General features: G+C 44.3%; 1 protein-coding gene across 1 annotated transcript in view; it reads right to left on the reverse strand.

Annotated features, from left to right (window-relative positions):
* Nucleotides 1–5,706: 5,706 nt before the first annotated feature.
* The window catches only part of CHRNA6 (cholinergic receptor nicotinic alpha 6 subunit), a 28,866-nt gene continuing 21,681 nt past the window's right edge, over nucleotides 5,707–12,891 (reverse strand). The window contains exon 6 of the mRNA XM_019517136.1: nucleotides 5,707–8,380. Coding sequence (XP_019372681.1) covers nucleotides 8,258–8,380 — 123 coding nt within the window. The 3' untranslated portion in view covers nucleotides 5,707–8,257. The remainder of the gene's footprint in view (nucleotides 8,381–12,891) is intronic.

The following is a 12,891-nucleotide window of genomic DNA, read 5'->3' on the forward strand; positions in this document are numbered from 1 at the left end:
CCACCCTTCCTCCACACACAACCCCCCACAAACCCCATACCTACCCACTCCCCACATATCCACACGCACACCCATATGCTCTCACCCCACATCCCCCACACCTATCCACCTCTGCACCCCCCCACATCCACCCACACCCACATTCCCCCACAAACCCTATGCCCACACACACCCCACATATCCACACACACACTCACATGCTCCCTCACCCCACACCCCCCACACCTGTCCACCCTGCCCACAACCCTCCCCCACACACCCACACCCTCCCCCACACCCCACATACACACATACCCACAGCCACAAAAAAACCTATACCCACCCCTGATGCCTCCACCCCTCCACAATATACAAGAGTAAGACTTCATTTTAAGCTATTATACAATCACCTCTATGTACACCACACAAACACATGTAAACAAAGGCAAAAATATTTGTTGAAATCAAATTAATGAATGTTGTAGATGTTTGGTTTTTAGAATATAATTTTGTATTTTTCTGGTTCTGAGATGGCAAAAATCCTTTGCTGAAAGGAGTACGTCCAGGGGCAAGGGGAGGGAATTCTGGTGGCAAAGGTCGGGGGTTAGGGGACAGGACTTCCAGTCACAAGATGGCTATCAGGGGGCAGGGCACCTGTCAAGGGGTGGGGCTACCCATGAGGCCCTTGACAGCTTGTTAAAACTTGGTAAGCAGCCCTCCATCCAAAAGAATTGCCTGCCCCAAACTAGTAGCATGTTACCTGGTCTGCTCAGATAGGAACTGGTGACAGCCTGGAACAATTTTGCATCCGAGGTAAATTCCTTGGACACATTTAAATGAGTTGGGGTAGAGTCTGTGAAGAATTTGAAGGTGAGACTTAGGTGGGGCTCCTGCTGGGATTAGGGCATTGATTTAGTAGAGTGTTGGTTAAGACAACACTGTATGTGCTTACAAGAGGAAGAGGTGATTGTAGTCAGGACCCTTGAATGCTAACATTTCTAAAGTCTAGGAATGATTAAGTTTCTAGGTGAAGGCTCACACCATTCATTTTATACAGAGTCCCTGGCCTTTACTCCTATTGGTTTTGGGTAAAACAACCCTGGGTCTCAATGGGAACAGAGTTAAGTCAAATATGAATTCTTTTAACAATCCCACTTTTACATCTGTAGATTGAAATCTTCAAAGCTCTCTAAATTTGGCCCACAAAGCTTCTGACTAGTCATGAAAATCTAAGTATAACAGTAAAAAGTTAGGAAGATTTTACAATAACTTAGTACATTTGTATGTTTCCATTGTATGTATACACTAGACTGATCAGTCAATCCTGTTTCTGTCAACACAGAACATTCTGTTCACTTGTATGAACACTATAAATAAAGCTATACTGAACAAAACATTTTCTGGATTGAAACAGTGTATTGCTGATAAATAAATCAGAGAAGAAGCTCCAAGTGGGTTTCCCATGAAGGAAGAAGCACAAAGATTGCTGCTTTTGCCTATAGGCAGAGCAGGATGTAAAATAAACTGGGGTAAATTTGCATTGTGGTACTGGCTTCATGGGCGCTGTACTGATTTATATGACCTTCAGCCCTTTTTGGAGATGTCTTCCTTAAGGCATGAAACTGATGAGAACTTTCCCTCAATGATTCTTACCCCACTTGACTATTTTCCCTAATTATGGATTTAAGGGCCTAACTTAAGAACCTGATTATGTGGGAATACATAGAAGCATGCAGACTGTAGGATCAAATCATATAGGTTTTATATTAAGGGTCCAGCTAACAGGATATAGTTGTGAGTTCTTCCTGAGCATGATGGAGCAGGCTGGCATGGGTCAACATCTCACATTAGTAACCCTATTGTAAGCACCTGATTGCTGTTTATGACCATTCACTGATTAGACCAAGTGCTATGTAGTAAGCAGTTGATTAGTGAGAAATATAGTTGAAGTAACTATGTAAATATTCCTTGTCTTTAGGAGGGTTAAAGAATTTTTAGATGGAGTATTGATGTGGTCTATTGAGTTTCCAACATCACCAAAATATATTCCAGTGTATTTTTGATGGGGGGAGAAGGATCTATTTTTTTTAAGTTCCCCTCCCCCACAGCTAGGTCATATTGCTGGATGTCCTTACCTAAAGAAGTAGATTGATTTTTCTGGAAGAGACTGAAGATAAGGTGCTGTACCTAACAGTGTATTTTCAGTTACTTGATGCCTGTTTGTTCGATGCCAGGTTTAACACTGTTCCAGTGGGGTGACCTCCTTGTTACAAATGACAGAATACAGTCCTAACTAGAAGCTTCAGGTATGCTGATGGCAAGTAGGACCAAGTTCATGTTATAAAATTTCAGCTGCTTGCCCAACGAACGTGTTTCACATCCCTTAGTTCCCCTGCGGAAACAGACACGTGCTTCTGCACCACTGCTCTCCTATCTCATCCAGCTCGTGTTGTGATATTATGACCAGTTCCTGCAAAGATTTTCAAGCCACAGTCTGCTGTGGGTGTTTCCTCTTCCCCATAGACAGTGTCAATTCAGCTGTCTAGTGTTAGAGTTTTGACCTTTGTGTCCTCTGTATCAGTATGGTCACCGTCTCTCCTGTGAATGCTTTCAGCACAACATTGCCATGTTGCAAGGGAAGTTGATTGGACTTTCAGTCTTATCTGTCACCCATCCTTGGTGTCTTGGCTCTAAGGTGTTATGTTAGGCCATATCTGATGCAGCTTCCATATCTAACATTGTCCGAATTGGTTTTCCTTTCAGTACTAGTTTACACGGATGCCCTGATTGCGAGGCCTATCCTTGTGAAGTGATAGCTACTTCCCAAGAGCTTTCTTTAGCACTCCTCAATTTGATGGGAGTTTTGGGAACTCAGAATATCACAGGACTGGGCACATAGGGTGGCTAACTGTCTGTAGTCTTGGATGTCTATAGGATATTTTTGGCATTTATGCATCCAGAGGAACTGTTTCTGGACACAGCCCAACACATATACACGACTACAGATATATCTAGACTGGCAGCAATCAAGCAAATGAGACCTCCCATCTTTCTTCTAGGTAGCTCAGTGGCTAGGGCATCCCCCTGGAAAGCTGTAGGCCCTGGGCCTCCCCTTACCCAGAGGGGTTTGAATGTAGGGTTTCTCTGACTGCCCAGAAAAGCACCCTAATCACCACATCACAGGTCAGCCATTAACCAGTCCCTTCTCCAGAATGCCTTTGGAAGTTGGCCACCTGGGAAGGTGTGAAAGGAGGGTCTGGGGGCCCAGGAGGAAGGGAGCAAGCCAGAGGGTTTGTGACTCATTGAAGCAGTAGTTAGTCTGGAAGGAAGGGAGCCCTGGGTTTTAGCTGGGGCCCTTGCTTCTTCATGGCTTTCCATCCTTTTTTTGAAGGATTACATCAGTGACTCGGCTTCCAAAGGAGTGCCGGAGGAGGCAGTGAGTAATGCCTGACTTGTGCTAGGATGCTTAGAGTACTGTGCTGGGAAACAAAAGGAGCTTTTGTTCAAACTTCTTCTGGGTAAGGGAAGGCTAGGGACTCCAGCATCCCAGGTGAGTGTTTTAGTTATGGAGCTACAGGGAAAAAATGGGAACACACACACTCTTTTTCTTCTCCAAAGGCTAAGTCTAATAGTCATGGCATCTGGTTGACTCCATTCTCAGGTATCTGAGTCCACATCACCTCCACAAAGGACTTGTAGATGGCCATTATTGCTCAGCTTCCATTGGAGCAACTATGCAGTCCTACCTAGTCATTCAGGTGTGCAGGGCTACCGATCCAGGAATAGAATTCCCCTGGGTGCATAAGTGTCAAAAATGCTTGGTAAACATCCAAAAAATGCCCTCTTAGACAACCAGGAAAGACTAGAATACCTCACATAGTGAAGATATGCAAAATCATTACTTCTTCTGCCCTGTTACCTCTGGTTGATGCTCATCTTCTGTGTAAAGCCCGCACAATCATATTCATGCTGGGTTTTTTTTATGCAATCAAAAGTTCCTGGGCAATTGCCAGTTTCAGTTAATATGGTGACTGTTAATGGATTAATTGACCCAATTCTACATATACAAGACAGATAAGTTACCAATGCATTTTTTTAACTACATCTCAAACCAATATTTAGGACTGCATTTTTGCTGGCCATACATTGGCTACAGCTGCCTCTTAAAAGAATCTCTGGCTAAATCCACACAAAGGAAAGGTTTCAAATGAGCAGTTTAAAGTTACCCAAGAAAAGAGCATTTTTCATTGCTAATTCCACCCATATAATGCAACTGATCGTGAAGAAAGATGCACTGTAGTTTCCACAGACCATACTAAGCATCTTCAGAATAAAACTAATACAAAATTTAATTCATATCTTTTTTTTCTTACTTTTTCAAAATTCAAACACTTTCAACCAACTGATCTATAAAATGGGAGAGAAACTTTTATAAATGCCTCCCCCTGGCCCCTGTATGTAAGCATTTCAAATCTTTAAAATTCAAACACTGCTAACAAGCACTGCCTTTCATGAGCTTGCTGCTGTGGGAAGAGCCACTGAGAGGACAACAGGTAGCATTAAATCAAAAGTAATCAAATGCCATGAGCTTCTTTAATAATTCAGGAGGCTTCAGTTAATAGTTGGGAGCATGAAAGAAGATATAAAGTGAGGCAAGAGTTGGTAAGAATTAGCCTCTGAAGCACCGTCTTTGGACAAATTAGCATTTGATGCTGTGATTTAATTATATTGCTGAGACAACAGCGTTTTTGCTGCTGATGCTGCAGTTGCCAGGGCACAGGACACAATGAGTTTAGCTGATGTCACACTGGAGTCAATGAAGGGAGACATTTAGAACACATGTGCTTGGTATGTGCTTTGTCAGGCCACTGTGTAAGCCCAGGTAAAATGCAGCTTGCTCTAGAAACTGCTTCAGCACTTGAATGATGTTGCTCAGGAGCATGGGTGACTGGTGCCACCTTAGTTGGGGGACACAGGCCCCCCCAGTGACCAATCAGCCACCAGGGGTGGGGGGTCCCCCTGCGGCCAGTCTTGCTAACTAGGGAGGGAGGGGGGCCCCCCGCGGCAAAACTCACCAACTGGGAAGTGGCCGCAGTGCTCCCGGAAGCAGCTAGGGGGTGCATCAGTGCTCTCAGGGGGTGCACGTGCACCCCTGTGCACCCCTTACGTATCGCCACTGCTCAGGAGACCATTGGGTAAGGTCTGCCTACTGGCGCGTTCAGATAAGAATCCACTTGAGCCTTTCACCTGAGCCAGAAGTCAAGAAAGCTGGATTGCCAGCTGCTGGGCACCCCGAGTTTGCAGTGAGAAGCAGAGTTCTTGGGAAGAGTGGGACCTATAAACTGGGTGAAGGATGAACTGCTGGATCTCATCACTTTGACCCCATAACAGCAGTAGCATTTTTACTAACGAAAGCATCCTGTCGCTTCTGGGTCATTAGCCCCACTGCCCTGGATTCCATTGCTACACACCCTCAACCACAGTTCTTTCCATAGCTGTTTGCCCTTTGCTTGTGAATAACAGCAGCGAATAACAGAAAGCGGATGCTACCCATGCAAGTATAACACTTTTAGAACCAGAATGCAGCCCCCTCCCCTGCCCGTACCCACTCCCCATTCACTCCTCTACAAATGAGAACTGAAATCACGTGACATACTGCAGTAGTCAGCTTGGAAGAAAATAAATAAACCATGAATTCTTCGAGACAGTGCATTCCAGTGTCTTTATTTAGCAATGCTTGTTCAGACACCTGTATAACGGTCACTGTGGTTGTGCAGCATTCAACTCTATTAAAGACAGCACTAGTTTCACTACTTTTTTATATATATCATGTTGTACTATACACTTTAAATACTGCATTGAGGAATATTTTCTTCTTAACAGAATGTTCCCTGGCACTTATCAAGCCTTTCTTCTTTTCCACACTCATTTTAAATAATCAGTTTACTAAAATTTTAAGTAACCCTGTTCTTAAGTCTTTGCTCTATTATATTACAAAAAAAAATGGGCCTTTCTTCATAGGCGATGGTGTTGGTTCAGGAAAGCAGGAAGTCCAGAACATGTGGTAGACATCAAAAGCACAGCACTGCCCCCACACCTGTGTCCTGATATCTTGTCTTTCTGTATGGGACAGGGTTTGAGTTATATGTATTTAGACCCTGATCTTCCACTGCATATTCAGGTTAAAAATGGCTGTTGACTCCAATGGGCATCTTGTCTGTTAGCAAAGAAGGCAGGATAGAGTCCTCAGAGCCAAGCTAGTAAGAATATACCCAGGCATGTCCCTTGGGATAAAGCACCTGGCATAAAGAAATCCCCTGTGTTGACTTGTGGGCAAAACACAGGGTTCAAACCAGGTGGGGCCTTAGTTACTGCAGCACCCAACTCAGAGATATCTGGCTGCCCACTATAACCCTCAGCCCCCAAGTTAGGTATCCAGATGACTCACAGGGGCAGTCAGGAACAGAAGCTGCATTCAGAGTGAAGAGCCACCCAAGCTGGCCTGTAGGGAAGGACAATGACAGGGGTGCTGCCTAAAATCAACTGCTTGGAAGTATTTAGATGCTTAACTCCGGTCTGGCAAATAGCACCTATTTTTGATCAAGGTTCACACCTGGAGAGGGGCTGACTGCACCAGCTCTATTTCATGAAATAGAGAGACTGAGAAAGAGAGAGAGAGAGAGAGAGAGAGAGAGAGACCTAACCCTGCCCCTGCTTTAGATTCATCAGCCCAAACATGTCAAACTCACCTATCTTATGGGCCAGATCTAGACCCAGCAGCAGCAGGGTGCGTGGTGCTGTGGACTGTTTCTTGTTTCCCCAACACCAACATACAACCCCAGTGGGGCTTCATAGCTAAAAATTTGGCAGCAGGCCCTGCCCCTGAATTCCCAGCCCCTGTGGGCTGTATCTTTGACACCCTTTCAACAGCTTGCTACCTATGCACTCCTAGGATATGGGTAACAATTTGAAGCAGGGTCTCCCAACCCTATCCACTGATCTGTTGGAGGAAAACCCCCTGCCCCAAAAATGCCATCAGCTGCCTTCTGCATGGGGCCTCATCCTGTGGATATGTTCTGAGAATGCCTGTGAGATGAGGCTCTGCAGACTGGATAAATGGGGAACCGTCTCCTTGGAGAATCCTGCAGGGGTCTGGGCATGAGCCAGGGCTCTGAGCAGCTCAGTGGAATAAGGAGCCGGTGGCTTTGCATATGCTACAAAGCAGAATCTTAGAGTCCTAGGGACTTTGGGCATCTGGCAGCATCAAGGGATGGGGGTTGGAGGCTGAGGGTCTTAGTGGCACCTCATTATTGAACTTTGCCATCTGAAATGGCACTTGGGCGCTAAAGCCCCTTCTGGATTTACTCTTTATTCACATGTTGCTGTTTTGCCCTGTGATCAGTCAACCTGGAGTCAATGAGCTTCTGTGCAGTGAAAGTAGGAGAGCATCTACATCTCTGCAGGGATAGTGCCTTAAGCAGGTGCTTAGGCCCATTATCTTCAATGAGACATAAGCATAGAACTAAAGCAAAGCACATGTTCAAAGGCTTTTTTGGGGCTGAACTAGAGTTTTCATTGGAGTATGCACTTTGCAGGGGGTGGGGAGTTTTGCTTTTTCTAACCTCTTCCAAAATGTTACCGGTTTTCATTTTTCTGGGGGTTTCAATTACGTTGATGGACTCACTATAACAACACAGCAAAAACTAATATCCAAGCGTTCTGCATGACTGAGTACATGATCCAAGCTCTACACTGAAGAATATTACACAGCAAAAAGTACAGGAAAATAAACACACCAGAAGTTCAGGGTGAGCTATCCCTAGAAGAAAAGCTTCCTAAGATACTCCAAGGGTGGTAGGGAGGGGGGTGTTCAAGAGTAGTCAGTATTGGCCTGACTCTGTTCCACTGAAGGCAATGAGAAAACTCACTTTGACTTAGCTCTGTTGATGCAGTCTGCAGTCATTTACTATTGACTTCAATAACTCTTGAAAACCCTCCCACTAAAGAAGCAGTAGGCATTGCTGGAAATGCCACTGTGGTGCCCAAAGGGGAGAAATGCTTCCTCTGCCTCTCTACTAGCCACCATCCCTTGAAAAACAAACCTTTTTGGATGGCAAAGGCAGCTTTATCCTGTTTTCTTTTCCAGAGAGGACATCACAGTAACTTCAGCTCTGCAGAATAGGGTGAATGTAAGGGAAGAAGAAAACAGGACAAATGGGGAACTCCATAAGGAGAAACTGCAATAAGACAAAAGGAAACCAAAACAGCACTGTAGAAGTTATGTGTCTCCTATTATTGGCTGTAGAAATAATCCTGCTGTCCCAGACACACAGAGAATGATAAATACCCAAAGGAAGACCCTGTCTATCACCATAGCCACATACTTCCAGTCATCTTCCACCTGCAATAAAAAAGAAAGGATAAATCATATTTAATAAATGCTGGATTAATATTATCTCATGATAGAAAGAAATCCTATGAACAGGGTGCACTCAGCAAACTGGATTACACCTAGATTTTTTTTTTCAAAAGTGGCAAGTGATTTTGGATGCCCAGTTTGAGACTTCTTCCTGGGGTCTGAATATGATGCTTTGTGGAAAATCAGGCTCTGCTGAAGTATCTCACACCAAACCCCCCAAATCACTTATCACTTCTGAAAAACCCTGGCTAAGAGTTTCCAATTCAGCCCAAGCATGAGGCTTCTCCTGGGAACACATATACCCACTTCCACTAACAGAACTGTGCCAGACTTGAGCAAAGAGAAATTCTATCCGGAGGTTCACCAGGGTTAGTTATTTTAGATTAATGCATATGAGCATGAACGCTGAATTTGGCTCAGAAGGTGACACAAGAGACAGTACACATGCCACTGTATAATTCCAGATTTACTCCATTGATTTCTCTAGTGAAGGACCTAATCTATGTGGTGTAGAAGGGCACTGACTGAGACTAGCAACTATATGCTCGTTTATGCACTCTCTTGAATCCTGAACTGAGTGCTCTCAACACAACCCAGAGAAAAGCACTTGTTTTCCAGGGAGTTCCTGCCCTTTGAAATACTGCACTGAACCACTTCCAGAGAAAGAAAACTTCAGAATTAGTAATACTTACAAACATTTCTACCAGACCTAATCCAAGCATAGTGCATTATATTATATTGCCATCCCAGCCTGTTTTGACTTCATGGCTTTTTAGGGCAGCTTATCAGCTGAACATAGAATTATAGAAAAGTAGGACTGGAAGGGACATCAATCATTTGTCCGATTTCCTGCTTGAGGCAGGATCATCCCCATTTAAACCATTCTAGACAAGTATTTGTCTAATCTACTTAAAAACTTCAAGAACTCTTCTCATACACAACTACCAGCACAAGGCCTGAAGCATCAAAAACACCCTTTAACTTGCCACAAGTAAAGCAGGTGGACAAGAGCACTCCCTTTAAGGACAGGAAGTAATTTGTTGTATACTGGAAGCCCCATGAAAGAAGCTGTTTCTGCAAGATTTCCAGCCAACTTTCTGAGGCCAGGAAGTAAATATAAACTACAGGTAAGCTTTTAGGTGAATCAAACTAACCTCCAGGTCATCTGAGAATCAATTATCAATAGTTCCTAGTACTGTAATGTGCATTTAGATTTAGGCACAAATAAGTTGATGATGTCCCTCTAACAGGATTTACTCTTTCATCTCTCCTTCCCTTTACTGTCAGTGGCCAGGATGCCTAAATATTTTAAACTTTTGTCCCAACTTCAACACACACTGCTGTTTTTTTGGCTCTGGTTTTTGCTGTCTAGTGGACTCTTCTGCAGGCTGAAACTGAGCAGGAAGTAGCATTCTGATATCTGCAAGGGTGGGTTCAATGTTTTTTCTGGGATAAAAATGACCACCCCTAGTTTGAATAGAAGCAAAATCCACAGGTGAAAAATTCTGGTTTCCATTGGCACTGTATTTCCAAAGGTTTGTAAGATCACTGGAAGGATCATCATGTTCAATAACTTGTCATCAATGACTCTGTGTAACTGGGAAGAGGTATCCAGTGGAATTCCCCTGGATACCTCTGTCCTAAGTCCAGTATTGTTTAATACGTTCATTAATGATTTGGATGATAGGATTGACTGCATACTTAGCAAATTTGCAGAAGACACCAAATTGGGTGGAGTTCCAAACACTGGAGAGTAGGACTAGGATCCAGAGTGATCTGGACAGAGTGGAGAAATGGTCCACAATCAACCAGATGAAATTAACCAAGAAGAAGGGCAAAGTCCTGCATGTGGGACAAAGTAGGTGCATACACAAATAGAGCCTAGGGAATGATTGGCTAGGCTGCTGTACTGCAGCATAGGACCTGGGGGTTACAATAGACCATAAAGTGAAATAAGCCTACAGTGTGCTGTTTTGCAAACAAAGCCAACAGCATACTGGGTTGTCACTTGCAAATCACGGGAAGTTGTTTTTTCCACTCTATACAGCATAAGTGATGCCTCATCTGGAGTATTGTGTTCAGTTTTGGACCCCAGATTTCAAGAAAGATGTGGACAGATTGGAAAGAGTCCAGCAGAGAGCAACAAAAATGATTAAAGGCTTGGGAGCCAAGACTTACGAGAAAAGGTTGAACAAACTAGGATCACTAGTCTGGAGAAGAGAAGACTAAGCAGGGATCTACCTTAGGGGTCTTTAAAAGGAGGCTTGATAACTACCTAGCTGGCGTCATTTGAGCTTAAACTTAGTAGGGGTCATATAAGCCCTGTATTCATTCCTGCCCAGGGCAGGGGGTCAGAGTAGTTGATCTGCTCAGGTCCCCTCTGACCCTACTTATATGAATCTATGAATCTGATAGCAGTCTTCAAATAGAATCATAGAAAACACTTGAAGGGTGATTATAGAGAGGATGAAGATGGGCTTTTCTTTGTGGTAAGAGGGGACAGGACTAGGGGCAATGGCCTCAAGCTGCAGGAAAGGAAATGTATGCTGGTGATTAGCAGGAATGGTTTAACTACAAGGATGGTCAAGCAGTGGAACAGACTACCCAGAGAGGTTGTAGAATCCCCATCCCTGGAAATATTCAAAAGCGGGTTCAACAGGCACTTGTCTGGGATAGAGAAGATCCTACCTTGAGCAGGAGGCTGGACTAGATGAACTTTTGAAGTTACTTTTAGCCCTTCCTTCCTATGATTGACAAAGGCCTGGTTAACAAAGTGCTGCTAATAACTCTGGACAAAGAGTGCTATATAAACTAGTTTTAGAAGCCCTGTAAAGGGAACCAAAACAATAGCCACTGGTACGGACTTATAAAGTGCTACTAGGTTACGTCTGTACCTTTTCAGGGGTGGATTCATGCTGCTCCCAGGATGTCAAGTGGCTGCAAACCCATCTTAGCTGGGTGAACCAATGAACTGGCTCTCACACAGAACACCAGATCTGTTTCATGGAGCTGTGTGATTCAATGTATTAGTGTGGCTTAAAGATGCTCTGGTGGAGAATGGGGATCTTGCTGCATCCTGACAAGGCAGGCCCATAGGCAGACTTGGTGTTTATGCAGTGTGTAAATGAGGGGCATGTGTGCACGACACTTTAAAGCATGTTAAATGCTTTTGTACTGCTTTAATGGTGTTGGTGTTTGCATGCGGTGGCGTATTGCCCAGTAATTTCAGCCGTTGTAGCAAATTTGGTGGCGTAATGCACCTTAAATGACTTGGGGTGCAGATTGCTGCCCTACAGCTGTGGAGCGAAGCACCAGGCTCTGTGCAGCTCAGGGGCTCTACAGAAAGCCTGTGCAGGCAGCTTGGTAGCAGCCTCCACCCAAGAAAAAAAAAAAAAAGTGGTGAGCCGGATCTTTATTTTTTTTCCCCTCGTGGTGCCTGCCTGAGCTGCACGGGGGCCGGTGCTTCCCTCCGTGGCTGTGGTGCCCCTCAGGACTGCCCGAGCTGGTGCCTGTGGGGGGCCCCACTGCTGCTGCATAGGAAAGCACCAGTGTCCCTCTCCCCCTGCAGCCCAGGGACCGCTCTACCTGCTGGCAGCTTGCCCTGCCCGCCCCGCCACCTGAGAGGCAGGTAAGTGTGTGTTTGTGTGTACAACATGGGGTTTTAAAGGGCCCTAAATTGAAGCGATGTTTTTAAAAACCCACCACTTCAATTTAGGGCCCCCCATTCTATCTACATACGCCCTATGGCCCTATTCTCATATCAGTGTCCTGTTTCTTCTTTGGAGGGCAGTAGCTTTCAGAATTAAGGTGAATGAATAGGGTAGTTCACACTTCTCAGAGCAGTTCACACTCCTTGGAAATGGCATTTCAAGCTGTCTGGAGCCTCAGGCTGGCATCAGAAAAGCTTGGCCATATTTCACTCATTTTCTTCTGCTTTAATAAGGGTTAAAAGGCACATTATATAACATGGCAGCTCAGATTCTGGTGCCCTCATGTGGCTCTACTAGCTAGGCCAGTAGGCATGACTCTGCAGTTAGAGCTGGGGGAAATTTTCAGATAAAACCTATTTTTACTGAAAAATTCAGTTTTGGTTTGATAAAAACTTGTCATGAATTAGTGTCACTAACAGCAAATAGCTTTAGTCAAGTCAAAACCAAATACCAAACCCTGGGGATAAAAATTCCCAAATGCTGTAGCTTTAATTTATAAATGGAAGGCTTTGCTTCTTCAATCTGAAATGGCACTTTCCACTGAAGTCACTTCAATGCTATTAAAATATATTTTTTTAAACTGAAAACAAAAGGAAGCATTTCATTTCAGCCTGAAAGAAATACGTCAAACAACTCCAAACATTTTTTTTCCCACTTTTCCCCAGGAATTTTCATATATCTGTTTCTCTAGGGGTGGACCCAGAGGAGTGCAGTGTGCCCCCCTTACTGACCATGCAGAAGGTAGCACCAGCCAGGGACTTCTTTAAGTCCTGAAGAAGATAA

Source organism: Gavialis gangeticus, unplaced genomic scaffold, assembly GCF_001723915.1.
Source record: "Gavialis gangeticus isolate Ggan-Ray unplaced genomic scaffold, GavGan_comp1, whole genome shotgun sequence".
Classification (NCBI taxonomy): domain Eukaryota; kingdom Metazoa; phylum Chordata; order Crocodylia; family Gavialidae; genus Gavialis; species Gavialis gangeticus.